This window comes from Gymnodraco acuticeps, unplaced genomic scaffold (genome assembly GCF_902827175.1).
Source record: "Gymnodraco acuticeps unplaced genomic scaffold, fGymAcu1.1, whole genome shotgun sequence".
NCBI classification, from domain to species: Eukaryota; Metazoa; Chordata; class Actinopteri; order Perciformes; family Bathydraconidae; genus Gymnodraco; species Gymnodraco acuticeps.
Window position 1 is genome coordinate 1,383,052 of NW_022989953.1, and position 26,163 is coordinate 1,409,214.

Consider the following 26,163-nt stretch of genomic DNA (forward strand, 5'->3'; position numbering starts at 1 on the left):
GTGGGAAAAATGTGGAACACTAATCCATCATCATGTGACATTTTGAGTCAATTTAAATAATTACTTATGGGTTGAAGTCAAATTAACATTAACACTAGAACCAAAGTGAGTCAAAATTGGACTTACACGGATCAGAATCTAAGCAATACACCATTTTCCCAGCTCTGTAATGAAAAGGATAACAAGATTAGGTACATTACAGGAGTGTTAAAACAACCAAACATGCACATGTATCTTATTCTAGTAGAGATTAGAGGACAGGTCTAATGTTGTGAACAAAATTATCAAGTCAAAGTTTTATTTATTTTATCTTATGTACCACATTTAATTTAATAATTAAGCTTGAATTACTAATAACTCTAAAGAAGGCAACCATTTACAATGTGGATAAGGTTAATACTTATCCAAAGTGTGTGCGTGTGTGTGTGTGTGTATAGTCTATGTTCTCCCGACCAGGAGAACATAGACTTTTTCCGCTACCCTTTCTCTCCAACAACAGCACAGTTAACTATAGTCCTACACGACCAGCCTATACACCCGCCATCGAGTTCATCACAACGATGAAACACAGTTTTATTCTACTCTTGCTTGCCACTGCCCACCCGTGATCAATTAGCCTATAATTTTAGGTATGCACCCCGGACCGGCACCAGTTCCTCCAGCAAGGTAGGGAACTGTGGCGCATCGGGTGATGCACGCACCTTGCGCTGCCCCAGCCTTACCATGCACGTAGAAGACGGTCACAAACAACGAGTGCTTTTAGACCATCTCGTTTTGACGGCAGTGGTGTGAGTTAAAGATATAGACAAAAATCTGTGACTTTCTCCCTCTCAGCTGCACCCCTCCAGCCACCCAAACACGGAGGGGATATTTACACACACACCCATGGCTGAAGCTGGAGCCATGTTCACAGAGGCGATGGAGGGAATATCTCTGGCTGCTAGTGTTGGCCGCTGAAACCCCCAGAATTCGGCGATTTGTCCAATACAAATCTTTACATTGATTTCATACAGAAGCTCCACTTTACTGATGCCTTTCTTTAAGGTTTCTCTAAACATGAGCTGTGCATGCTTGTATGGCACTTTCATCCCGAGCAGCATACACAGAGAAAATCAGCCAGGGCAGAGTCCCCAGACACTGATCCCCTGGGTTTTTATCCCCAAATGTTCATTAACCAAAAACGAAACACAACGCTCAGTTTCACAGGTAATTTTAGGATACCGTTAATCACAGATTCTGGTAAGGCAATGTCCAAATGTGGATTTGAAATTACACTTACCAGTTCTGAAGATGTGTTGGTATCCTGCCGACAACGGCAATTTGTAAGGGAAACTACTGCAGCAATGGAGAGTCAGGACTCAGAGAAGACACGAGGAGAGTTGGAGCTTTGATGTCAAACACTGGTGTTTCATTACAGGTATCGGCCGGAGAATTTCACATCACAAGTCACAGCAGCCAGAGGTGCTGACTGCACGGGTGCGTTGCCACATCAATTCTGGCCAGCGTCTCTCTCTCGATAGACCTTTTAACTAGTTTACAGAGAGTTAATCAACAGCTGGGAACACTGGAGATATCCCCAACATCTGGAGACACTGAAACACTTGCCTGACTCTTAGGCTCTGTGACCGAGAGTTGACCGGTCATAAAACTGAGAATAAGTGCAGCAGCACATTCTTTAAAGGAGATAACAGAGTCAGGCTTGGTTATTATCGTCAACAGGCGAGAATTATTCCCTCACAAACAGTTGATATTTTTCATGAAACCAAATAGTGCTTCACATCATAACATTTACATGGGCTGTAGCCTGATATATATTATATGCTTTAAGAGCTGTATGTGTGTGTTATGGAGTTTATATGTGTCTGTTGTAATTGCATGTGCCGCCAGCAGAAGGAGCTGCTGGACTAACACTCAACATCATTGCCAGCAGTGTGTGAGTGTGTTTGAGTGTGTATGTGTGTGCGTGTGTGTGTGTGTGTGTGTGTGTGTGTGTGTGTGTGTGTGTGTGTGTGTGTGTGTATGTGTGTGCGTGTGTGTGTATGTGTGTGTGTGAGAGTGTGTGTGTGGGTGTGTGAGTGTGTTGTGTGTGTGCGTGTGTGTGTGTGTGTGTATGTATGTATGTGTGTGAGTGTGTGTGTGGTGTGTGTGTGTGTGTGTGTGTGTGTGTGGTAGGTACCCCAAAATGAGCCTGCATCACAAAATCCTGTCTGGAATACCGCATCCAGAGGGATCACCATTACGCGGTCAGAAACAAAAATAAACGAAAAACATTTACGTATTGGAGCCTGGAATGTGCGGACCCTCACGGATAGGGTTGGGAACCGAAACTCGGTTCCAGATGAGAACCGATAAGAAAATGCCGGGTACCGGGTACCCATACAAAATACACAATTTCGGTTCTGCTTAACGGTTCCTAAACGCGGTAGACCCTGTATTCCAGCGGGTCCGTCTGCACCGCGGTGCTGCGGTGACCCGGTGGAATACAGGGCGGACCTGGAGAATCACAGAACGGCCGGTCGTCAGCGGGCCGTTGACGGCCGACTCGGTACGCTGACGGCCGGCACCGCCCTTCATTTTTTTAAACGGCATCATATAAATTGCGCTGACAGGCGACAGAGGTCCACAGTTGCCCCGCAGCGATGCTCCCCCGCCCTCCCGTAGACATTTCACGAGCTCAGTCACTTCATAACACCAAAGATAGGTCGCGGTAAACACTCTGAAGTGAGGCTCCACTACACTAAAAAAGAAAAAGAAAAGGCAAAGTGTAATGCCTGTTAATAGCTTGCCACAGGCATAGCTCAGTTAAAATAAAGCACAGCTATTGTGCAATACATTTGTATTGCATGTATATTTTTTAGTAACAATTTCAGTTAAAGCTTTTAAGAATAAATATATTTTTGTTATCTAAACGTTTGACCTCTTTATTTTACAATTTTGGAATCGAAACGGGGAATCGATAAGAACCGGAATCGATAAGCAGAACCGGAATCGAAATCGGAATCGATAAATTTCAAACGATACCCATCCCTACTCACGGACAACCAAGCCAGCGATCGACCTGAAAGGCGAACTGCCATCATCTCCAGAGAGCTAGGGAAGTTCCAGATCGACATTGCAGCGCTCTCGGAGACCCGACTGGCTGATGAAGGGCAGCTGAAGGAGGAAAAAGGCGGATATACTTTATTTTGGAAAGGAAAGCCTGCAAATGAGCCACGAATCCATGGTGTGGGTTTTGCTATTAAGAACTGCCTCATCAATCACCTCCTTGAACTCCCTGTGGGCATCAACGAGCGCCTACTGACCAGACGTCCCCTGGAGGCCAAAAGAAGAGGTACAAAGATAACATGAAAACAAACCTAAAGAAGTGCCACATAGACCTAAAAGCTTGGGAAGACATGGCAACAGACAGGGCGACTTGGAGAAACCTTGTCCGTGAGGGTGCTGCACTATATAATGATGACTTCTGCCATGTTGCACAAGACAAGTGCAGACTCAGGAAGGAGAGAACAACCACCAAACAGGTCCAACCCAAACCCTCCACCACTACATTCCCATGTCCACATTGCACAAGAATAATCGGGTCCAGAATCGGCCTCTACGCCCACCTGAAGACCCACAAGGACCAAGAAGGAGGACAGTCATACTCGACTACGAGTGACAGCCGATGATGGTCTGTGTGTGAGACAGAGACAGATGATGTGGAAGGCAGAGTAGCTTATCTGACATCTAAATGTTGGAAAATGGTACATTCTAGCCTGTGAGCTCCCCATTCGAGCGACTGACTATTCCTTCGCAATGTAGCATCGCATTGGATATGGGCTGAACTTGTCCTGGAATGGAATTTTCCCAGCCATTTCCTTAGGAGGCCTTTGCAAAAATTAGCAGAAAAGGCATGAAAACTGCACATTTTTCAAAATGGCCAACTTTCTGTGGGGCGGGGTAAATGGAAGGCAGTTTGAAAGATGTCCGCAATCATAATAGCAATGTGTATACAATGTCTTGTGCATATTGGAACAACCATATGCGAGTAGTTTGGAGTCATTTGCGACATGAAAATCGTCAAAAATTGTATATTCTCTGCTAGCTTATGACCGCCCCTATTGAGCTAGAAACTTTTTTATTCCCAATTTAAAATGGCTGTGGATATGGGCTGAAATGGTCCTGGAGTGGAATTTTTCCGATCATTTCCCTAAGAGCAGTGTGCAAAAATGTGCTCAAAATGCCTGAAAAACGGCCATCTTTCGAAATTGACATTTATCTGGGGGGCGGGGCTAATGAAAACATTTGAAATATGTGTGCCATTATAATAGCAATGTGTGTACAGCGTTTCGTGAATATCGGGAAAACTATATGCGAGTAGTTTGGAGTCATTTGCGACATGTAAATCGTCAAAAATTGTACATTCTCTGTTAGCTTAGGTCCGCCCCGATTGAGCTAGCAACTATTTTATTCGCAATTTAGCATGATATTGGATATGGGCTGAACTTGTCCTGGACTGGAATTTTTCCGATCTTTTCCCTAGGAGGTGTTTGCGAAAATGCGCTTAAAATGCATGAGTAACGCCGATCTTTCAAAATGGCCAACTTTCTGGGGGGCGGGGCTAATGGAAGCCATTTTGAAATATGTCCGTGAGGAATGTCTGTGGCAAGATTCAGGTAGTTTGGAGAAACTATATGTGACTATCGTACAATAGGGGGCGCTACTGAGCTGGTTTACAAAAACGTACGATTTTTTTGAACAGTCTGGAAAAGGTCGTGGGCTGTGACGTGTGTTCCAAGTTCTAGAGCAAAATTCTGATCATTGAGAAAGAAGCAAAGAGAACTGCAAACAAAAAGATATGTTAAAACAAAGAAAAATAATTATAGTTTACATGATTACACAAATGATACTTATGTTTCTACTTTTGAAATAAAATTTTGCTTGAGTTTTTTTTTCTCTTAAACTCTTAGTTTTGCTTGATTCTGAGAAAGTGTTGCTTTATCTTTATGAAACAAAATTAATCCCATATTTTTCAGTCTCTGAGCAAGACATTTAGACTTCATACGAGTGAGTTAGTGATATTTTCTCCTGCACCACTTCATATTCAGCTAAACTTCCTGTATCCGATGTATTATTTGGAGTGGCACGGTTGCATTATACTCCATCATACTTGAACTATCATTAATCCATCTTTTGGTTAATCTATCTGTTGTACATTTCCTGTTGTAATAGAGAAGCTATTACCACTGTCTAGCTTCTTCATTTCTGTTTTATGGCAGATTTTACTCATTGCATTTGAGGCTACATAATTGCCCCTTAAAGGTGGGGTATGTCATTTTGGAGAAATCAGCTGGAGTGCGCTAGAATTTGAAACTACGCAGCCGAAAAAAATCTGCCTCTTCCTTCCAACAAGTCCTCCAACTCATACCACCAAATAGGTCGATTGTTCAAGCCCTTATTACGACCAAATAGGTTGTTTGTCCAAGCGCTTAATACGACCTATAATCACGTTTTAAAGTTTTCGACCTCTAGTGCTCCCGTTGATTGCAAATGTTACAGAGTGTCGTTTTAATCACAACTAAGCTGTTATAGGAAGTTTTTCCATTAATTAGCACTTCTTTATTAAATATTATGAATATGTCTTTATTATCAGGCTATGTTCCACAATCATTTAAAGTTGCAGTAATAAAACCTCTTCTTAAAAAGCGGTTTTAGCCAAGTATAGACCTATTTCTAAAAAACAATGATTTATTTGAAGATTTTCAGTCTGGCTTTAGAACACATCATAGCACAGAGACAGCTCTGGTTAAAGTCACAAGGCGCATTCACACTGCAGTACTTTTCCCACAAAGGTTCATGAGAATTTAGTTCATGAGAACTATTTTGTTGCGTTCACACCAAAAAGAGCCGGTACTAAGGGTGTGTTGACACCTAATAGTCCGCTCTCTGGTGCGCACCAGACCACAGTTTGTTACATTGTTTCATTTTTCAGAAGGTTCGGTTTGCGTTCACACGGGCAAAACTCAAACGGACTATAAACTTTAAACACAAGTCATGTGCTCGGAAATGCTGTTCAACCATTGGTCAGACATTAAGGGGGTAAAAACTCAAATCCCGGCAATTTCTATCGGAGACTCCGCCATGGAGCATCGGCACTTTCGGCAGGTTATTCTCATGCTGCTGTTAGTCTGGAGATCAATACACACTAGCGGCCCGCGCATATGATTATATAATCAGACAACGTCAGTTAAAAAAACATTATTACATGGCTTTGTTGAATACTCGATTCTGATTGGTCAATTCAAAACACGTGACACGTTTTTAATCCAGAACAGACAGACCGATGTCAAGGATTTATTGACCGTTGTTAAGGACGCTCACATCTGCACAAAGATGTCCGTTCGATTTAACTGTATACAGTTTGGCTGAAACTAACTGACAAGACAAGAGCGACAAGAAAACAGCGGAGAAGTAACGGGCAGAAACCCTCCTTTTTACGCAGCGGTCCAGACATAGACATCAGACGGCGACACATATTAAGTGTGCAGTTACTTTGGCATTAGGGCAGGGATATCTAGATACTTTCCAAGGTTTGACATAATGAATTGTGCTACTTTTAAAGGAAGCAACGATGTTTTCAAATCTGTAATCAAAAAGCTCCTCAAAAACGCTATCGAATCAGTTCCTGCCGTTGCTACGTTAGTTCAAACAGTAACAACGGACTATTTTTCTTAGCGGATGCATGTCAATTTAAATCAATACATACAACTATTTTTTAAATCAATAAAATCATTTTCTAAATCCACAAAAGCATTTCAATTAATATTGGGAGTCATGTCGTTACTTTGTTGAGAATGTGGCCATGTAATAAGTGTTACATGAGACGTTCTGCAGAGGAGGGGCGTTTCACCGACGACAGGTGTTCTTACTTTTATGTAGCTGACGGAGAATTGTTACTTTAAACGACACTGTTCAACACTTAATTCTGCTTCACTCTTTAACTAAACAACCGCGGAGGTCTTGAAAGACTCTTTCGCTAAAGATTTTTGAAGATATCCGCGTTCTTGTGACACGTAAATACTGCGCTTCCTATGTTTTGGTGCGGACTGCGTTCACACCAGCAATGAACCGCTCCAGAGTTCGCAAGCAAGCGCTCCGAGACCACCTATTTTAGCGGACCAGAGTCCGGTTGTTTAGTTCACTTAAGAGGTCTCGGACTGCGTTCACACCGACCCAAATGAACCGCACCAAGCGGCTAAACGCACCAGGGTTCGATTCAACCGGACTATACAAGGCAGGTGTGAACGCACCCTAAAATGAGTTCATGAGAACCTTTTACCCCCACGAAAGTCCCTGCTAGAGAGCAGGGACTTTCGAGCGGCTCTCTTGTGAGAAAAGAGCTATATTTCTGATTGGCTGGGCGGATGGCAAACCACGCCCCGTAAAACTCCCAAAAAGTTTTGTGAAGCCGCCATTTTATTATCCTCGCATTAGCATTATTAGCATTAGCATTAGCCCAGCGCAGAAACGCAGAGAGACTAACTTATGGCAACACAAAATAAAACATGGGAGTGGTGGAGATGAGAAGGTGTCGGAGTTCTGGCGATTTACTCGGAAGGCTTCAGTAGAAGCTGCTGGGAGTCCCAGCAGCTTCTACTGAAGCCAGTCCCCAACTCCGGGGACTTTGGGCGGCAGTATACGCCGTGAAGTGTTTTGCGGCCTGCCAGTAAACCCAAAGCAGAAGAAGAAGAAGTGACGTCAGCGGCTTCATTTCCCTAATCCACCCCCAGGGATTTATTCCGGTGTGAACGCGATCTGTACTTAGTTCATGAGAACTAAAGAGTTCTCATGAACTAAGTTCTCATGAACCTTTGTGGGAAAATTACTGCGGTGTGAATGCGCCTACAAATTACCTTATAATAGCCTCTGACAAGGGACTTGTCTCTATTCTTGTTTTGCTCGATCTCAGTGCTGCATTTGATAGGCCTACTATCGACCATGATATCCTATTGCAAAGACTAGAGCACTTAGTTGGCATACAGGGAACTGCTTTAGGCTGGTTTAGGTCCTATCCATCTGAACGCTCTCAGTTTGTACGTGTCAACGATGAATCTTCCATGCAAACCAAAGTTAGCCATGGAGTGCCAGTGCTTGGACCTATTTTGTTCACACTTCCGCTAGGCAATATTATAAGGAATCATTCTGTAAAATTCCACTGTTATGCGGATGATACTCAACTATATTTATCCATCAAGCCTGATGAAACCAATCACCTAAATACAATTCAAGACTGCCTCAAGGACTTAAAAACGTGGATGACCTTAAACTTTTTGATGTTAAACACGACCAAAACTGAAGTTATTGTACTCGGCCCAAATAATCTACGAAACAAACTATCTAAAGATATACTAGTTATGGATGGCATTAATTTGGCCTCCAGTGAGACTGTAAAGAATCTTGGTGTTATATTTGATCAGGATTGATCCTTTAAGAGGTTTTTAAGAAATAGGGGAGTGCACGTTTTCTATTTGATTGGTTGATGATGCAGAATCCCCTGCTGTTTCATACGCTGTATGTGGATGAACATTTTTGTATAGACTAAAAACGTTTCCTTTACTGTATATAATAAATACACACACCTGATGTTTTATCTTTTCTTGATTACCATATGCCTCTTTCATGTATTTGTTTATTTATTTGTTTATTTGTTTGTTTGTTTTCAATAACAAATATATTTTTTGAAGGAAAAGAAAAAAATAAATGTTAATAATTTAGTTTTTGGGAGAAGGGGTGGGATTAAATAAGTGTAAACTTCTTCCCACCGCTTTTCGGATGTGTAATTACGTAGTTGATTTGTTTATATATAATTATTGCTTTAATTATTATAATTATAAGTCAGTAATATTTTTGTTTATCAATTTGACACTGCTTAAGTTTGTATAGTATATCAATTATTTTGTTCATTACATTATTATTGTTATTTTTTGTGTTATTGTTTTACACATTCAAAATAAATCAAATCAAATCAAATAAACCCACAGAGTATACAGTCATTGCCAAGACAAATTGAAGTTGTTGCATTATGCTATGAGGTAAATGCATTATTAGCCGACATTTTAATGAAAAATGAAGCGTCAGTATGTTTTTGTCGCAGAACATGGCGTGAGTAGTTTTTTAAAAAGTAGCTTAAAGCAAAGACATGGCCTAATAGGTCTATTTTGATGTATTTGATGTACCACAGGCGCTTGAATCTTATGATGACAGGCTGACGGGCCCATAGGCTGCAAGGCGTAGGCTACATACACCAAATAATGGATAGAATACATCGATAATCATTCATCTGAAAGTATAATTTCCTAAAATAATGGAAAAAGAAGAAGCAGCTTGAAGGATGACGTATATTTAAATATGCACTCTGTGTAAGATAGACACATTTGGACTTGAGGTTTCTCAGATGACTCCAGTATCATTTTGTTCAGGTCTTCAAATGGTTCAGAATATTGTAGCTAATGTTTGACAATGTAACCATATTAAACCAATGTTAGCTTCCCCCTAATTATCAGACAGATCAGACTTTCAGGTTTTTCTGATGATTCAAATAGTTCCAAATGGGCCCCTTCATAACTGACTGATCTCTTAAACGTTACTTCCCTTCCCTGCACTCAGAATGCGGTCTCCAGAAGAAAAACAAGTCAACAGGCCACAGGATCTTCTATGAAAGGGGCCCTATATCATTTGTTGGGGTTTTCCCTTTCCTGTAGTGTTTTATATAGGTTTATGTGCATGTAAATGGTCTGCAAAGGTTGCACTCACTTACAAACTTGCAATGGAAATCAGCCTACAATGTTGTTGATTATTATGCACATAAATGATGCCAATGAAATTCAATTCAATGAATATTCAGCACCTAGTCGTAAAATTCCATCGCTTGAGATGTCCGAGCTTTAATGGCCTGTTGCTTGAGTATCACGCAGTAAAACATAAAAATAAAATAGCCTTGTCCCTGTTTGTAATGCATAATAATTCAAAGCTTTAACATGTTTTTGCAGCTCGCTTGCCCCTTTCACACCAACGCGTTTTCAGCTCCGGCTCGGAGCTGGAGCCTGAAAAGTGCCGTTTTTTCCTGTTTACACCGCAGCGGCGCCGCCTCTTAGCTCCGGAATCCGGTTCACTTCCAGCTCCAAAAAATTGTCGGTCTAGAGGCAAGAGCTTCGGAGCTAAGAGGTGGCGTTGCTTACGTCTCTCTTACGTCGAGGCGTGCAGGAAACTAAACCCACCTCCCCTGAACATGGGTCGACTGTCATGCCTACAAGCAGTAGTGCTTATAAACACACTTTATAAAGTCAGGCAACACTAACCAGGCTTCGTGTGATTCTGTTTATTTGTACCTTACTTTGACCATCCGTTCACTGTTATTGATCATTGTGGAGAGAGGCAGACGTGTTGTTTTGTATTATAGCAGCTATGGGATGGAATCAATACATGGGCTGCACATGTTGTCGTGTCCGACTATCACAAGTAGAATCATAATAAAAATACGCCGGTAAAATGTGCCTGTAGAAAACGGTTTATGCCACAATAGGATAGCAATAGCAAGTAGTCAGTTTAGCTTCGGTTGCTATGCTAACATCACCTATTTTATACCAGAGAAACTTTCATAACAGCGTTGTGATGCCAAACAGCGTCAATTCAGACTGACACACATTCACTTAGGCCAGGCATCCTCAAACTACGGACTCCGGTCCGGATCCGGACCGAACCACCACTGTCTCCGGACTCTGAGCAAATTATACTTTTCATATGTATTATCTCTCTGTATTATATGTGAGACATCGCCACAACGCATTCGCAACGAGTCAAAATTCTCCGCTATGTCCACTGCAAACAGCGCTCTGCATGTCTACAGGCCCGACTACACTACAGGCGTCAAAAAATGCTTTCAACGCTTCGCCCATTCATTTGAATGGGGTGACGTAGGATATTTTCAAACTTCGCCGAACTGCATTGTGGGTAGCATGGCAAGGCGTTGCAAGCATCGCGAGCGTCTATCGGCGTCAAAAGTTGAACAATGTTGAACAATGTTCAACTTTTGAGGCTCGATGCTTAATCGAAGCTGGCGTCAGCCAATCAAATAACGTTTTTGCAATTCCCGCCAGTACAAGCGCTAGCCAATCAAACCGCGTGCAAGCTGGGAGAGCCGGACCGCAGTTCATTTCCTCATATGCCAAACGAGAAATTACGGTAGCAAATCACCCGGTTCTTTCCGACCAGAACTATTTACCGGGATACAAACCGGAGGAACCAGATATGGAGGGAGGTGGCAGAGACAGTGGGTGAAACTGGTAGGTTTTCGCCTGTTTGGAGAGTTTATATCCAGTTTACTTCGTTTTAACATTGCTATTGCGTTGTATGTCGGGGGAGGGAGATTCATGTGATTGGTTGTTGGTCACGTTGCTCGCAAAAAATCGCCAAGCTTCAGACACGCCCAGCTTCAAGCTTTTTCGATGCCTGTAGACGGGCCGGAACTGTGTTCCACCTGTGTGTGTCAACGCTTTGGTCCAATCACATTCAGCATCCAGTCAGCGTTTTTCCCCCCCAAACAATCTGTGAATCAGAGGCACAGTAGGGCGGGTCTTCGCGGAATGCGGGTGGGAAAAATGTGTGTGTCTCTTTCAACCTGTCTAAGTCAGAGCGAGAATTAAAAAAAAAAAAAATTCAGAGCGAGAGTTAACAGCTCATCTAGTTCCATCTGTACTGTAGCTAGTAGCCTAGTTTCACCTACCGGGGTGGCAACTGACACCCTAAAAATAGGCCTTGCCACCCCAGCTGCCACCCCAGTTGGCAGCTTTGTTTTGAAAGAAAAGTTGTGGCTCATCGGACATTTATGAGAGAAAGTCTCTAATGTCCGAGTGCAAGTGAATGCAGCACAAGATGCACGTCATGTAACCCCTCCCCCGGTGCTGGCGCGAGCGTGGACATACGATTGGCGTCGATTTCATTTTGAACTGGACGGCGCAAAACGAGAAGCATTCGGACCCAAGCACTGAAGGAATGAGGTATTTGCGGTCTACAATGACAGAGAAGAGACTGTCAGTTTGGCTATACTCAGCATTGAATCAATAAGTTCTTAATAAGTTTGTGAGGCGTTTTGCTGAACAAAATGGTAATCGCCGCATTCAGCTGTAATAGACATGTCAACTTGATGCTCTGCTCACGGATGAGCATACACAACTATTAAGATGATGACCTTACGTGTGTAAATATATTTTTTTCTTTGAGGGGGTCTGCCCCCAAAAAACTGTTTTAAGTCCTGAGAAAGTCAAATAAGACGGTGTGTAAAACTACACTGCCCAGCCAAAAAAAAGTAACCACTTTGATTTAACTAGGCCAGTAGGTAAGGACTTTCCACTGGATAATAACTGCAGTATAAAATAATGCATGACTGAAGTGATGGAGACCATGTTGAAGGCAAACACAAAGAGGAAATAACAGGTCAAATCAAACAAATCCCCCTCTCAGATTCCACAGCAACCAGAAGAACATAAATACTGGCTGGTGATTTGATTCATCAGCTTTGTGATGGAATAAAAAATGCACAGTGCATTTCCTTAGCTGTGGGTGAGTCCACTGACACCACTGACAATGCTCAGTTGCTGGTGTTTGTGAGTTTTTATGATAAGGCAAAGGGGGAGTTTGTTGAAGATGTGTTGGGCCTGACGAACCTCAGTGGACACACAAGGGGGAATACATTTATAAAGCAATAATGGGAATGCTGAATGAAAGAGGGTGCAGCTGCCTTTATTAATAACTGTGCTGCTCTTACACTGCGACTCTGAGGGGTCAAGCACAGACACAATAACAATGAAAACTGCTGCATACAGATTATTTTTGGTTTTGCAACCTCGTGTTAAGAATCTTGTTGCAATTGTTTAAAAGTTTGAATGACCGTAATAAACGGACCTTTGTCTTATTGAAACATTTATTTTGGACCTTTAAGATTTGTATTTGACTTAGGCTAAGGGGAACTGGGGATATGTATCAGCTGCTTGTGTGAGTCAGACAGTGAATACTTTAGAGCGGCCGCTGCAGTGTGAGCTAACCGGGAGCTAACGGGAGAATAAACTCCCGTGGAAGAGCATGCAGCCAACACTACAGCGGTCGGTAAATGCCGCAGAAACACATTAATAAACAATGAACCACGGCACTCTGGAGAAAAGTATAACGTTGGAGAAGTCGTTATTTAATTTAATCTGGCTTCGTGTGATTAAAAGCAACACGATCATCGACCCGACGCAGTTCCCCGTTGTTGTTGTTGTGAGCGCCGTAATGCCGTTGGGGAGCAAATCAGCGATGTAAACGGTGACGTCATGACGCAGCAGCACCAGTCGGGCTCTGGGCACACCGCCCAGAGCCCGACTGGTGCTGCCGCTGCTGCACAACAGAGCGGGAGCAGAAAAGGGAAACCGGAGCTGAACCAGAAAAGCTCTAGCTCGGAGCTAGAAAGGGAAAAGCTGTGTGCATCTGGACCCGGTGACGACATTACCTATTGACGCAGCAACCACTGTAAGTTATATTCTTGTTTAATTAGACTTCTCTGTTTCATTTATTCGACTCTGTATAAATTGTTATTGTAGCGTAAACGGCTAAATCGCGTTTGAGAGATTTTAAATCTCAGATCTGCTCAGGCGAAACCTGCTTTACAGGTCTCAGCACTCAAGCCTGCATTAATATAGGCACGGCCAGTCTATTGATAGCGTGAAGTACAACCGCGTGACTCAGTCATTTTGTACCTTAAAAAGCATTTAAATACCGCATTTAAAATCTGATGAACTCAGTGTGCATCTGGACCCGGTGACGACATTACCTATTGACGCAGCAACCACTGTAAGTTATATTCTTGTTTAATTAGACTTCTCTGTTTCATTTATTCGACTCTGTATAAATTGTTATTGTAGCGTAAATGGCTAAATCGCGTTTGAGAGATTTTAAATCTCAGATCTGCTCAGGCGAAACCTGCTTTACAGGTCTCAGCACTCAAGCCTGCATTAATATAGGCACGGCCAGTCTACTGATAGCGTGAAGTACAACCGTGTGACTCAGTCATTTTGTACCTTAAAAAGCATTTAAATACCGCATTTAAAATCTGATGAACTCAGTGTGCATCTGGACCCGGGTGACGACATTACCTATTGACGCAGCAACCACTGTAAGTTATATTCTTGTTTAATTAGACTTCTCTGTTTCATTTATTCGACTCTGTATAAATTGTTATTGTAGCGTAAACGGTTAAATCGCGTTTGAGAGATTTTAAATCTCAGATCTGCTCAGGCGAAACCTGCTTTACAGGTCTCAGCACTCAAGCCTGCATTAATATAGGCACGGCCAGTCTATTGTCGCCCATCAGCTGTAGATAGTTAACTAATTAGAGGGCCGTGGCCCTACAGCTGTGAGAACTGAGCAATCAGGCGTCCATTTCGGGTAGCTCTTTCCTGGAGCGTCAGCTTCAGCGTCAGACAGCCGAAGACTGACAAAGACATTGGAGTCCTACGGGAGTAAGACTGACAAAGACATTGGAGTCCTGCGGGAGTCACGAGGGAGGCAAAGAGGAGGCAAATCCTACTCTGATCGAGCTGGTGTCTTATTTCTCTTTTCTTTAGTTTTCTAGCCCCGCATGCTATAATCATGTGTATTTTCTCTATTCCTGTTCATGTGTCTTCTCGCAATTATCACTGGCCCCGTGTATCTCCTAATCGATATAACCGGCCTGCTCTCGTCTATCCCACGTGCTCCACTGAGATCCAACATCTAGTTTCTGGTGGCCTGTGGAATTGCCAGTCAGCTGTTCCTAAGGCTGACTTAATCTCTGGCTACGCCTCCCTGCAGTCTCTGGATTTCCTTGCTCTCACTGAGACCTGGATTACTCCATCCAACACATCCACCCCAGCAGCTCTCTCCACTGCATATTCCTTCTCCCATACACCCAGACCCACTGGCAGAGGAGCTGGCACTGGTCTCCTGCTCTCTCCCAAATGGAGCTTTTACCTCTTCAAGCTACCTAACTTCACTCCTTCCACCTTTGAATTCCATGCCATCACAGTAACCCATCCTATACAGTTAACCATTGTTGTTCTCTACCGTCCACCAGGCGCCTTGGGGGACTTCTTGGAGGAATTAGATCATCTCCTCTCACTCATCCCTGAAACTGGCCCTCCCGATGTACTTCTCGGAGACTTCAACCTCCAGACGGGGAAGATAGACGAACTAACATCTCTGTTAACCGCCTTTGCTTTCTCACTGTCTCCGTCCCCACCGACTCATAAAGCTGGCAATGTCCTTGATCTCATATTCTCAAGGAACTGCGCTACTTCTAACCTCTCTGTAAACCCGCTCCACACATCCGATCACTTCTTCATTTCATTCTCTCTATCCCTTTCCAAACATAACAAACTAATCTCTTCTCATCCTGCACTTGTCCGCCGTAACCTTCGCTCCCTCTCCCCCTCTAGCTTTGCCTCGTCGGTGCTCTCAGCCCTCCCTTCCTCTGATTCGTTCCATCTCCTGCCTCCAAACTCTGCTGCAGAAACTCTCCTCTCTACTCTCTCATCCACTCTGGACTCGTTCTGTCCTCTCACATCTCGGCAGGCTCGTCAGTCCCCTCCTGCTCCCTGGCTAAATGATGCACTGCGTGCTACTAGAACCGTCCTTAGGGCAGCAGAGCGGAAATGGTGGAAATCCAAACACTGTGACGACCTCCTAACCTATCAGGCTCTCCTCTCCTCTTTCTCTGCTTCGATCTCTCAGGCAAAAAGCACTTTCTTTCAAGATAAGATCCAATCTTCCTATTCCAATCCTAAAAAACTATTTTCCATCTTCTCCACCCTCTTGGACCCTCCAAAAGCTCCTCCCCCCTCCTCACTTCTGTCAAGCGACTTTGTTACCCACTTTGAAAAAAAGGTTGATGATATTCGCTCTTCTTTTTCTGACTCACCTTTACTCACCGCTGGGTCACCAGACCCTCCTTCCACCAACACACTTACCTCCTTTTCCCCTCTCTCTCCAAGTGAGGTTCTTACCCTCATTACCTCTGCCCGCCCTACCACCTGTCCTCTGGACCCTATCCCTTCAAACCTCCTTCAGACTATCGCTCCTGATATTCTACCGTTTCTCACCCATTTCATCAACACTTCTCTAACTTCTGGTCACTTTCCAAACAGTCTCAAGGAGGCAAGAGTAAACCCTCTCCTAAAGAAACCCACTCTCAACCCGTCTGATGTTATAAACTACAGGCCTGTCTCTCTCCTCCCGTTCCTGTCTAAATCACTTGAACGCGCTGTCTTTAAACAACTCTCCTGTTATCTCAATCGGAACAACCTTCTGGATCCGCACCAGTCTGGTTTCAAGGCAGGTCACTCCACAGAAACTGCTCTCATTGCTGTCACGGAGGAACTGCACACTGCCAAAACTGCATCCCTCTCCTCTGTCATCATCCTATTGGACCTGTCTGCTGCATTCGACACGGTGAATCATCAGATCCTCCTTCGCACTCTCCAAAAACTTGGAGTTTCAGGCTCTGCACTTTCCCTCCTCACCTCATACCTGAAAGACCGTACCTACAGGGTGACTTGGAGAGGGTCTGAGTCCGACCCTTGTCAATTAACTACGGGGGTCCCTCAGGGCTCTGTTCTTGGTCCCTTCCTCTTCTCCCTGTACACAAACTCGCTCGGATCAGTCATTAGCCCTCATGGTTTTTCTTACCACTGCTACGCTGATGACACCCAATTAATTCTGTCCTTTCCCCGCTCAGAGACCCAGGTCGTTGCACGCATCTCTGCTTGTCTAGCTGACATCTCTCAGTGGATGTCTGCTCACCACCTCAAGCTCAACCTTGACAAGACTGAGCTGCTCTTCCTCCCGGGAAAAGATTGTCCCACTCTTGACCTAACAATCAACATCGGCACCTCAGTTGTTTCCCCGACTCAGACTGCAAGGAATCTGGGTGTGACCCTAGATAACAACCTGTCCTTCACTACAAACATCGCTGCTACAACCCGTTGCTGCAGATACACGCTTTACAACATCAGGAAGATACGTCCCCAGCTGACTCAGAAAGCGACTCAGGTTCTGGTCCAGGCTCTCGTCATCTCACGCCTAGACTACTGCAACTCCCTCCTGGCTGGTCTACCTGCATGTGCCATCCGACCTCTGCAGCTCATCCAGAATGAAGCGGCTCGTCTGGTCTTCAACCTTCCTAAATTCTCCCACACCACTCCGCTCCTCCGCTCCCTTCACTGGCTTCCGGTAACTGCTAGAATCCACTTCAAGACACTGGTACTTGCTTACCATGCTGCGAAAGGATCTGGCCCTTCCTACATCCAGGACATGGTTAAACCGTACACCCCAGCGCGTGCACTACGCTCTGCATCAGCCAAACGACTCGTTGCGCCCTCGCTGCGAGGGGGACCCAAGTTCCCATCGGCGAAAACACGTGGGTTTGCTGTCCTGGCTCCAAGATGGTGGAATGAGCTCCCCATTGACATCAGGACGGCAGATAGCTTGCACATCTTCCGGCGCAAACTGAAAACTCATCTCTTTCGACTCCACTTCGAGCGTTAGAACTATTAACGAAGCACTTTTATACTAATAAAGGACTGGCTTACCTAAAGCCAGTTGAGTAGCACTTGAAATGTTTGGCTCTATGAAACCTGATGTACTTATATGATTCTGTTTTCTTCAAGGTTGTGTCTTCCTGGTCGAATGTACTTATTGTAAGTCGCTTTGGATAAAAGCGTCAGCTAAATGCAATGTAATGTAATGTAAAAAAGTGCTGGTGTGAAAGCCGCAGCTGACAGCCAAATGAGTGCCGCATCCAGCACAGTATATGACATTTATTCTGCAGTAACATCCTTTAGGTAGTCTACAGCATTGTCTATGTCTAGCCAAACTAACCACTCTTTACAGAGCCTTGTGGTCCTATTAGGTTGGCTGGAACTACTATGCTAATGCCGTATTAAAGACATTTTAAATGAATGAACAAGTGGAAGACAAATTAAAGGAAAAACCTGATTGAAATGAACTCTTCCAGAATAACAATGCCTCAATTTACAGGGCATGAGGTGGTTTGATAGTTATGAAAAATGATGTCAAATTAAACACCTATGGGAAATATTGGACTGACATGTCAGGAAGTGCCTTGCAGCATCATCATTAAATCAACAAATGAAGGAAGATTTATTGAAAGGATAGCGAGAGGCTACAGTATGTAAAGTTACTTTAAAGCTACTCTTATTTTAACATATATTTTCTATAGGAAATGTAATACATAGCCTACTGTATACAGTGTTTGAACATATGAACTTATCTTCTTTCAAGCTTTTTTTCCAATGGTATCACATCTCCAGTGTATGCTCTTGTTCTCCAGGTACTTGTGCATGTCTCGGTACTTTGCATTTTTCCTTTGTTCTATCTTTGTTTGTATTCCTGTATTTTTGTTCTACCCTGGAATCACTCGGTCCATTACCATCAAACCTCTTACCCAGTAAGCATGATGAGAGAAAGCTTTTCTGACCACCCAAATGAAGACACAAGGTTCCTGTGAACAATAAGGGCCTGCAAACATGAATAGAACTCCTTTGGTATTACAGTATAATATTTAGATAATTCAGCAAGAGGTTTGATCAGATAAAAGGGCTGGACAATATACAATATTTATCTAATGGTTATTCTATTACATTAAATATGTAATACTGCCATTTATGGGGACATCTAATTCAGGCAGGAAGTCATAAATGTATTCAAGTACTTTCTTTGCCCTCAACTCTATGACAGTCTCTGAATTATTACTGATCACACAGATAAGAAGTACTTTCAATAATCTCTCAAAATGTCACTGATGGTTGCTTGATTAAAAAAAGTCTTGATGTTTAAAATATCAAAATCTTTACTTCGCTAAGGTCTGCATGGTTTTTAGATTTTGAAGAATCTACCGTATGTTCTGTATATTTCAGCGAATTTCAAATAAATGATATATGATTTGAATCAATAACAGTCACTTGTCAAACCATACTGATATTTGTCATACTATGCTTTCTCTTTCAGGATGTTTTTTATTCTGTTTTTCACAGTATGAACTGGCAGACATGCTTGCAACAGATAATCAATTTCAGTCAACATCTTGTCTTCCTGATTTATGTCAAAGTTACGTCATTGTTGCTCGCTGCAGACTTTTAATAAAAAATCAATCTGCTATTAAAACTGCATTACTGTGAATCATCAGTTGGGATGTGCTGTCTTTCCCAAGACCTTCAGAGAAATTGAGGGTTATATAATAAGAGATGATGCATTCGTAAAGGTCTTTAATAATTTAGCAATAGGGGTGTAACAGGATCCGTATTTGTCCCGTATCGTCACGGTTCGGACGTCACGGTTCGGTGCATGCAGTCACAAGACGAATACGTCTTTTTTTTACGAGTGGGAAAGTCTGTCATTCAGGGCAGTATCCACTACAATATATGTTATCCAGGGGGCGGTATTGCGCCTAAAAGCTGTTTGCCAGCCGCCCTTAAACAACAAATGAAGAAGAAGAAAAAACAACAAAACGAACAAAATACAAGAAGAAGAAAAGTTAGTATAGAGTGGCGAAGTCACGCCCATCTACTTCCGGTCCGTGGGAGCTTATTTCGGAAAAATAATGTATTGAAGTCAATGGAGAGAGAAAACGTATCTTTCGATCCCGTTTGAATTGTGCCATGAATTACACATATGATGTTTGTCAATCTTAAAAAATAATTTCCATGTCAAAAAAGTCACAGTTTGTCGTAAAACTGTTAAGACTATGAAAAATACGCAACTAGAAAGACTACAAATCCCAGAGTCGCGTAAGTGATGTCACAATTGTTTTCCTCCACTAAGAGATAGCTAAGATCAGTGCCATATAGATATAATCTATCTATATGGCTGGCTAAGATAAAATAACTTTAACAAGATGCCTGTGTGCTTAGTACCAGGTTGTTATCATACCAGCAATGGGGCTTGCTCGTTCTTTCGCTTCCCGTCTGATGAAAGGACCAGGAGTGGCTGGATCAAGTTAGCTACCTAGCTAGTAGCTAGCACGTTAGTTAGCATTACAGCCTTGTCATTTTTATTAGCCTTAATATGAAGTAACATTAAGTAACCCAAAATGTAAGAGTAGTAGTCATATTTCATGAACCCTTTGAAGAGTACTGTCACCGGTGTGATCATTCTATAATACACCATTTAATTAAGCCCGGGGGAGAAATGCTAACGCTAGCATCGGTGATCGCCGATCTTTTCTACTTCACGCTATCTGCACAAATGTTTGACAGTAAACATTAAAAAGACCATGCAGTTCAGAGAGAATCAAAGGAAGGCAGGCAGGCAGCTTTGCATGACATTCTTCTGGACGTGTTTCATTGTAGTGATAGTGAGGGTAGTCAATCGTTTTGTTGACAAGACAGTAGTGACGGCCATCTTGGTGACGTGTGTTGTTCTGCGAGACCAGAGATGTAGTTCATTGAGCGTTTCACACAAACAAATGTGTTACTTCACAGTTTTACGACACATTTATTTATTTTTGACTTGCAAAATTATCTTTTAAATTGACAAACATCATATGTTTAATTAGTGGCACAATTAAAACGGGATCGAAAGATAATCTTTCTCTCTTCATTGACTTCAATACATATTTTTTTCGAAATAAGGTCCCATGGAGGTCCCCCGGAAGGGGAGGGACTTCACCACTCTATTGCGAGTTCCAGTGTTGGGTAAGTTACTTCCAAAATGTAATATATTACTTATTACTGTCTTTCTAAAGTAATAAGTTACATTATAATATTACTGTCTCTGAAATGTAATGAGTTACACTACTTTTATATTACTTTTGAGTTACTTTCACCAAGATAACCGCAAAATAATGGCTAGGTATTTTAAATGTTAAAATGTAGTTTAGTGCAGCTCATTATACATCCAGTGAAGGGCAATGTGGTATAGCATAACAACTGTGTAGGCCATTAAGGCTACTAACAACTTTTATTACACGGCTTAGTTGAATACTCGATTCTGATTGTAAATTCTTAACATGTGACACGTTAATACAGTACAGACCACTGTCAAGGACTATAATGAAGGTTGCTAAGGAGGATCAAGAAAGAGAAAGGAAAAGAGGTTAAAAGACAGAGTGCTGGACGTCAGATAAATCACCAGAAGAAGGCAGACAGGAAGTAAACAATAACAGGAACACGGAATGGGCTCTGTATTTTGTTTAGTATATGGCCATGTACAGGCCCGGTTCCAGAACAAAATGACTCAGGGTGCATCTGAGATTACAGGGGGTGCAGCAGTAGTAGGTTTACATGAGCAATAGTGGCCGGCAACAGCAATGAAAAATAGCTTTGATGTTATGGTCCCCAATGAACAGATTATGGCATTTGTTATGTTTTGAAACCAAGCAAGTTAAAACCGTTTTGTTTTTTATTTATGTGTCACAGTATCACCTCAAAATACAAGATACGAAACATTTTCAACCATGCAACAAAATATAAATAGTCCTACAAATACTTTTATTTTATTTCCTTCTAACTTTTGTCTAAACTCAAGGGAGCCAGAGCAGAGGGCTTAAAGAGCCGCATGCGGCTCGAGAGCCGCGGGTTGCCGACCCCTGGCTCAGGTAAACTGCGATCCGCCCAGGGTCTATCTAGCTTAGATAGATTTTAAACTGCAAATTGTTTTCACTAACAGTACCACACACACTCAGATGGCCATATTATCTATAATGGCATTGGCTGATGCCAAACAAAAAGGTTCAATAAGCTGTAAAACTAAAAAGAATGTCTTGAAAATATTACAAAATAAATAATAAGATAGTGTTTCAATCACTTTCAATTACAATCAATAAAAGCCGGGGTCCTCTACTATTGCATAAGGGCGCAGCATAGCCATTGAAAAACATATGCCAAAAGCTTCCGTTATTTATTTTGGTCTCTCGGCTGTCATGTCTATTGGCTTCTTAAAAACAGCGGGGATAAGCTGTTGAACTGCTGTTGTCTTTTGCCGTGCTCCGGTGATTGCCAAATCTGGCTGATGCCTTCTAATATGATTTAGCATGTTTGGCTTGTGTTACCATTAGTATACCGCACCACTGTCGAACAACGCCGGCACACCGTCCTCGTCCGATCCACCACTCGCACTCCATCGTTATTGTAGTCCACAGGGAACCCGAAATGTTCCCACACAGCTGATTTAAAAGAAGAAGGTGGTTCTTCTAGCTCCTGTGTGTTATATAAACTCGCAATAGCTTGGTTTCAGTCACGTGACTTCTACGACGCGCGAAATTCAAGTGGAGGTCAGGAAGTGAAAACGCAATCATTCATCAACGCAGGAATCATGGAGGACACCGACTATGTCAAACAATTAAATGAACCCGCACGCCGCAGATATCGTGAAAAAATCACAGCACACATCGGATACGATCCGTATCAGCTGAAAAAGAGCGACTTTTCTCGTGATTTATCAGATTTGCCCGCTGTTGAGGCGATGGATATCACCAGCTACCTCGTCCTTCATACCTCCTACTACACGGCTAGCCAAATGAAAGCGTATAAAAGCATGGAAGCTTTCAACTACTTTGTGTGTGGATGGGTGAATGACCTCGGCACCAAAACGGCATTAAACAAATGTCGCCTTGTTTTTGCCCGGGTGAGTGTTAACTACCTATACCTTCTTACCTCTAAGTAGCATTATTAGGAGACATCTAGCTAGCTAACTTTAGCTACATGGACTCATGTAAGGCAGTGTTACGGCTGTCGCCTTGCCTTCAGCATTAACTGGCCTGTGAGTGTTCTGTGTGTGTGTGTATATATGTGTATGTGTGTTATGATTACATGTAGGTACTATGGTTACCGCGTCGGCAACGTTGTTTCGTTCCTCTTGATGACGCTACTTAAGCTGCGACGTTATTGACATTCGGGGCGCTGGATCTGTGCTAAGACGCCATGCTACCATACCTCAGAATGTTTGTGTGTTATTGGTGCTTATGTGTGTGTCCTTACGATATTGTTAACAGAGGTTAACTCGGGTGCTTATGATGTGTGTTTCCTTACGATATTGTTAACAGAGGTTAACTCGGGTGCTTATGGTGTGTGTGTGTACTTAGGATATTGATGTGAGTGTATGTGTTTAGCTTAGGATATATTGTGTTTTGGTGACGGCGTTGTACTTGTGCGAAACGTCTCACCAGTTCTGTCTTAAGTGTCCTGATTCGTGACTGTGATATTCTGTGGCGTTCGTTTTTGTGTACTGTTGTGTATAGACAGCTCAGAGCCTTTGAACAGCCTGCACGTTGTTTATATCACTCTATGTTGAGGTTAATATTAAAAACAACCTCTTTACCAAGACCATCTGGTTATGTGTTGCTTCCCTTTTACCCCGAAACGAGCTGTAACTTAACTATACTAGCTAGCTATGGCTTGATGTTGTTAAATGTATGTTACTAACTAGCAAGTTGTTAACTGGAGCTTCAATTTTGTAGGTCAACCATTCCCAGAGGTCTGGAGAAACACCATTAAAAACGTGGATTGTAGCTAAAGAAGATGGAGAGGTTGTTACAGCACACTGTAACTGTATGGCTGGGTAAGTCATAAAATAAATATCCCAACCCAAAGCATATTTGACACAACACTTAAGCTCAGACAAAATAATGCCTGCTATAATATTCATGTTATACCATTATTAGCTTTTACGATCAATCTAGTTATTCTAGTATGTCTCTGTCTATACAGTTTGTCAGAATCCTGCTCACATGTCGGAGCAGTTCTGTTTGCAATCAAAGCAGGTGTGAAGATGAGAGAGACTGCATCCTGCACCACTGAGAAGTGCAAGTGGCTAATGCCATCACATGTCAAAAAGGTATTCAGACCCCAGTGGTCAGTCAGCTGTTCATGCCGTCCTTGCCTGTCTCATTGTTACACTGCACCTACATGTATGTTCACATACATGTTGGTCTGTCTCTCACATGTGCAGATTCCTGCTGCTCCAGTTGCGATGATAGACTTTTCATCCGCAAAATCCAAAAAGCAAAACCTGGATGATGCCATTGCTGGAAGGACAGGTGAGAAGCACACATTTCAGCGTCCCACAGTCCAGGGTTCAAAATTGGAGCGAGGATCAGAGAGGTATATGCAGTTTTTCAAGACTTTGAGCAGAAATTCCCCAAGAAGTGCTGCACTGATGTCCAGGGAACCATATTACAGAGAATTTGTCCCTAAATCTGTGAGCAAGCACCCTAAACCACTACCTCAGTATAGGACACAAGAGATGCTACAGCTATCCCCAACAGAGTTGCAGAATGCATGCCAGGACTTCAGACAGGAAGAGCTGACACAGCCACAGGTCCAGGTAGTAGAGGAGGAGACCAGAAACCAGAGCTTATCACCAATATGGTTTAGCCAAAGAGCAGGAAGGATCACAGCCTCAAGACTGAAGCAGGTTCTACAGACTAGTCTTGCACAGCCATCAAAGTCCTTGATCAAGTCCATATGCTACCCAGAGGCACACAAGTTCTCTACAGCTGCAACAAGGTATTTATTAGGGATTAGGGAGCCAATCAGAATGGAGTATTCACCCAGACCATGGTATAATTAAGCAATAGCTCACGACAAGCTGTGGCATTTGTTCATTATATCACAGCTAAGGGGCGTGGTTCGGCCTGACGCGAAGCGTCTGGACCGCTGCGTAAAAAGGAGGGTTTCTGCCCCGTTACTTCTCCGCTGCTTCCTTGTTCCAGTTTGAAAAGCAAACTGCAGGCAGTTTGCTTTTCAACGCAACTGTATACAGTTTTTCTCAGACGCGGAGGGATACCGACTTGTTGTGAAAAGTAACTTACAATTCTACCCGTGGTATACGCTGATTATATCACGGCTAAGAACCAATCAGATTGCTTGATTTGACTTGTCCGTTTTATAATGTACAATGTTCTATTTCTGTTCCTTGTTGTATACATTACAGGTATGGATGCAAATACGAGGCAACTGCCCGAAAGCAGTATGAAGGAGTACAAAGTCTGCACCACCAGGGTTTCAGCTGTAAAGACAGCGGGCTTTGGCTGAACCCTCAATGGCCATACATGGGAGCGTCGCCAGACGGAAGTGTCACGTGCACCTGCCATGGAACTGGTATCTGTGAGATAAAGGTAAGTTATTTGTTCAGTATTGTGCTACAGTAAAGTGGGTAAGTATAGGATTGTGATGTGATCCTGAGTCTGGGGATCCTCTCCCAATACATTTTGAGCTGCAGACACTTATTTACAGTACAATATATTGCTTTACTTTTCATTGAACTTTTAGTGCCCACACAGCAAACAAGAGGAGGCCAATCTTCGCCTGTGTGCTGGAGAACAGGGCTTCTGTCTCGTCAACGATGGGGGCACTGTGAAGCTGGACAGGAGACATGCCTACTACCATCAAGTACAGGCTCAGCTCCACGTCGTTGACGTTGACTACTGCGACTTTGTTGTCTGGACTAAAAATGACCTCTTTGTAGAGAGAATTGTGCGTGATGTGGACCTGTGGGACAACATCATTCCCAGAGTTGAGAGTTTCTTCAGACTATGTGTTCTCTCTGAAGTGTTGGGACAGCAACTTACAAGGGGAAAGGTAAAAGTAATAAAGAGTTGGTGTGCTCATTTTTTTCCACAAGAACATGATAGTGCATAACTATCAGGTGACTAAAAGCCTCCTCTCCCTGTTCCATTTTTCAGTTTCAGTTGCAAGATGATCAGGAGGGAGAGAAGGCGTGATTACCAGCACCTGTGGTCTGTCCTGGTCCCGGAAGTTGTGGTTCTCTCCTTGTTGCATTATTATTTGCACAGTGGCAGCTCTTTAACCTGCATTACAGCACCTTCATATTTACTGACCACACTCACTAGAGGAAGTAGGGCTGTGTGATATATTGCTATTGTAAAAAATATGTTTACTGAAAAGATTAAATGATACTAAGAAGACTGAATAATACATGGTTTCTTATTTACATTTACAATAACCCTCAATGGCCATACATGGGAATGTCACCAGACCAATTGTCATCTCTAGAATATTGTTGAATGAATTAAGCCTGAATCTAGATGAAAGTTGTATATTGAGTAGGGCTACACAATTTACAACACACAAAAAGATG

At 42.8% G+C, this 26,163-nt stretch overlaps 1 protein-coding gene across 7 annotated transcripts; it reads left to right on the forward strand.

The window, feature by feature from the left end:
- The first annotated feature begins 1,970 nt into the window (after positions 1 to 1,970).
- Positions 1,971 to 26,000, forward strand: LOC117542824. Of its 7 annotated transcripts, XM_034210682.1 has the most exons (7): positions 22,352 to 22,689; positions 23,522 to 23,622; positions 23,772 to 23,898; positions 24,013 to 24,100; positions 24,997 to 25,180; positions 25,335 to 25,643; positions 25,748 to 26,000. In XM_034210682.1, exons 1-5 carry the CDS (start codon positions 22,378 to 22,380, stop codon positions 25,095 to 25,097), a joined length of 729 nt encoding a protein of 242 aa, XP_034066573.1. In that variant the 5' UTR covers positions 22,352 to 22,377; the 3' UTR covers positions 25,098 to 25,180; positions 25,335 to 25,643; positions 25,748 to 26,000. The 7 variants fall into 7 exon arrangements, with proteins under 7 accessions (XP_034066574.1, XP_034066575.1, XP_034066573.1 ...); XM_034210681.1 differs by having other exon boundaries at positions 23,772 to 24,100; positions 25,722 to 26,000; XM_034210680.1 differs by having other exon boundaries at positions 23,772 to 24,100.
- Positions 26,001 to 26,163: the final 163 nt, after the last annotated feature.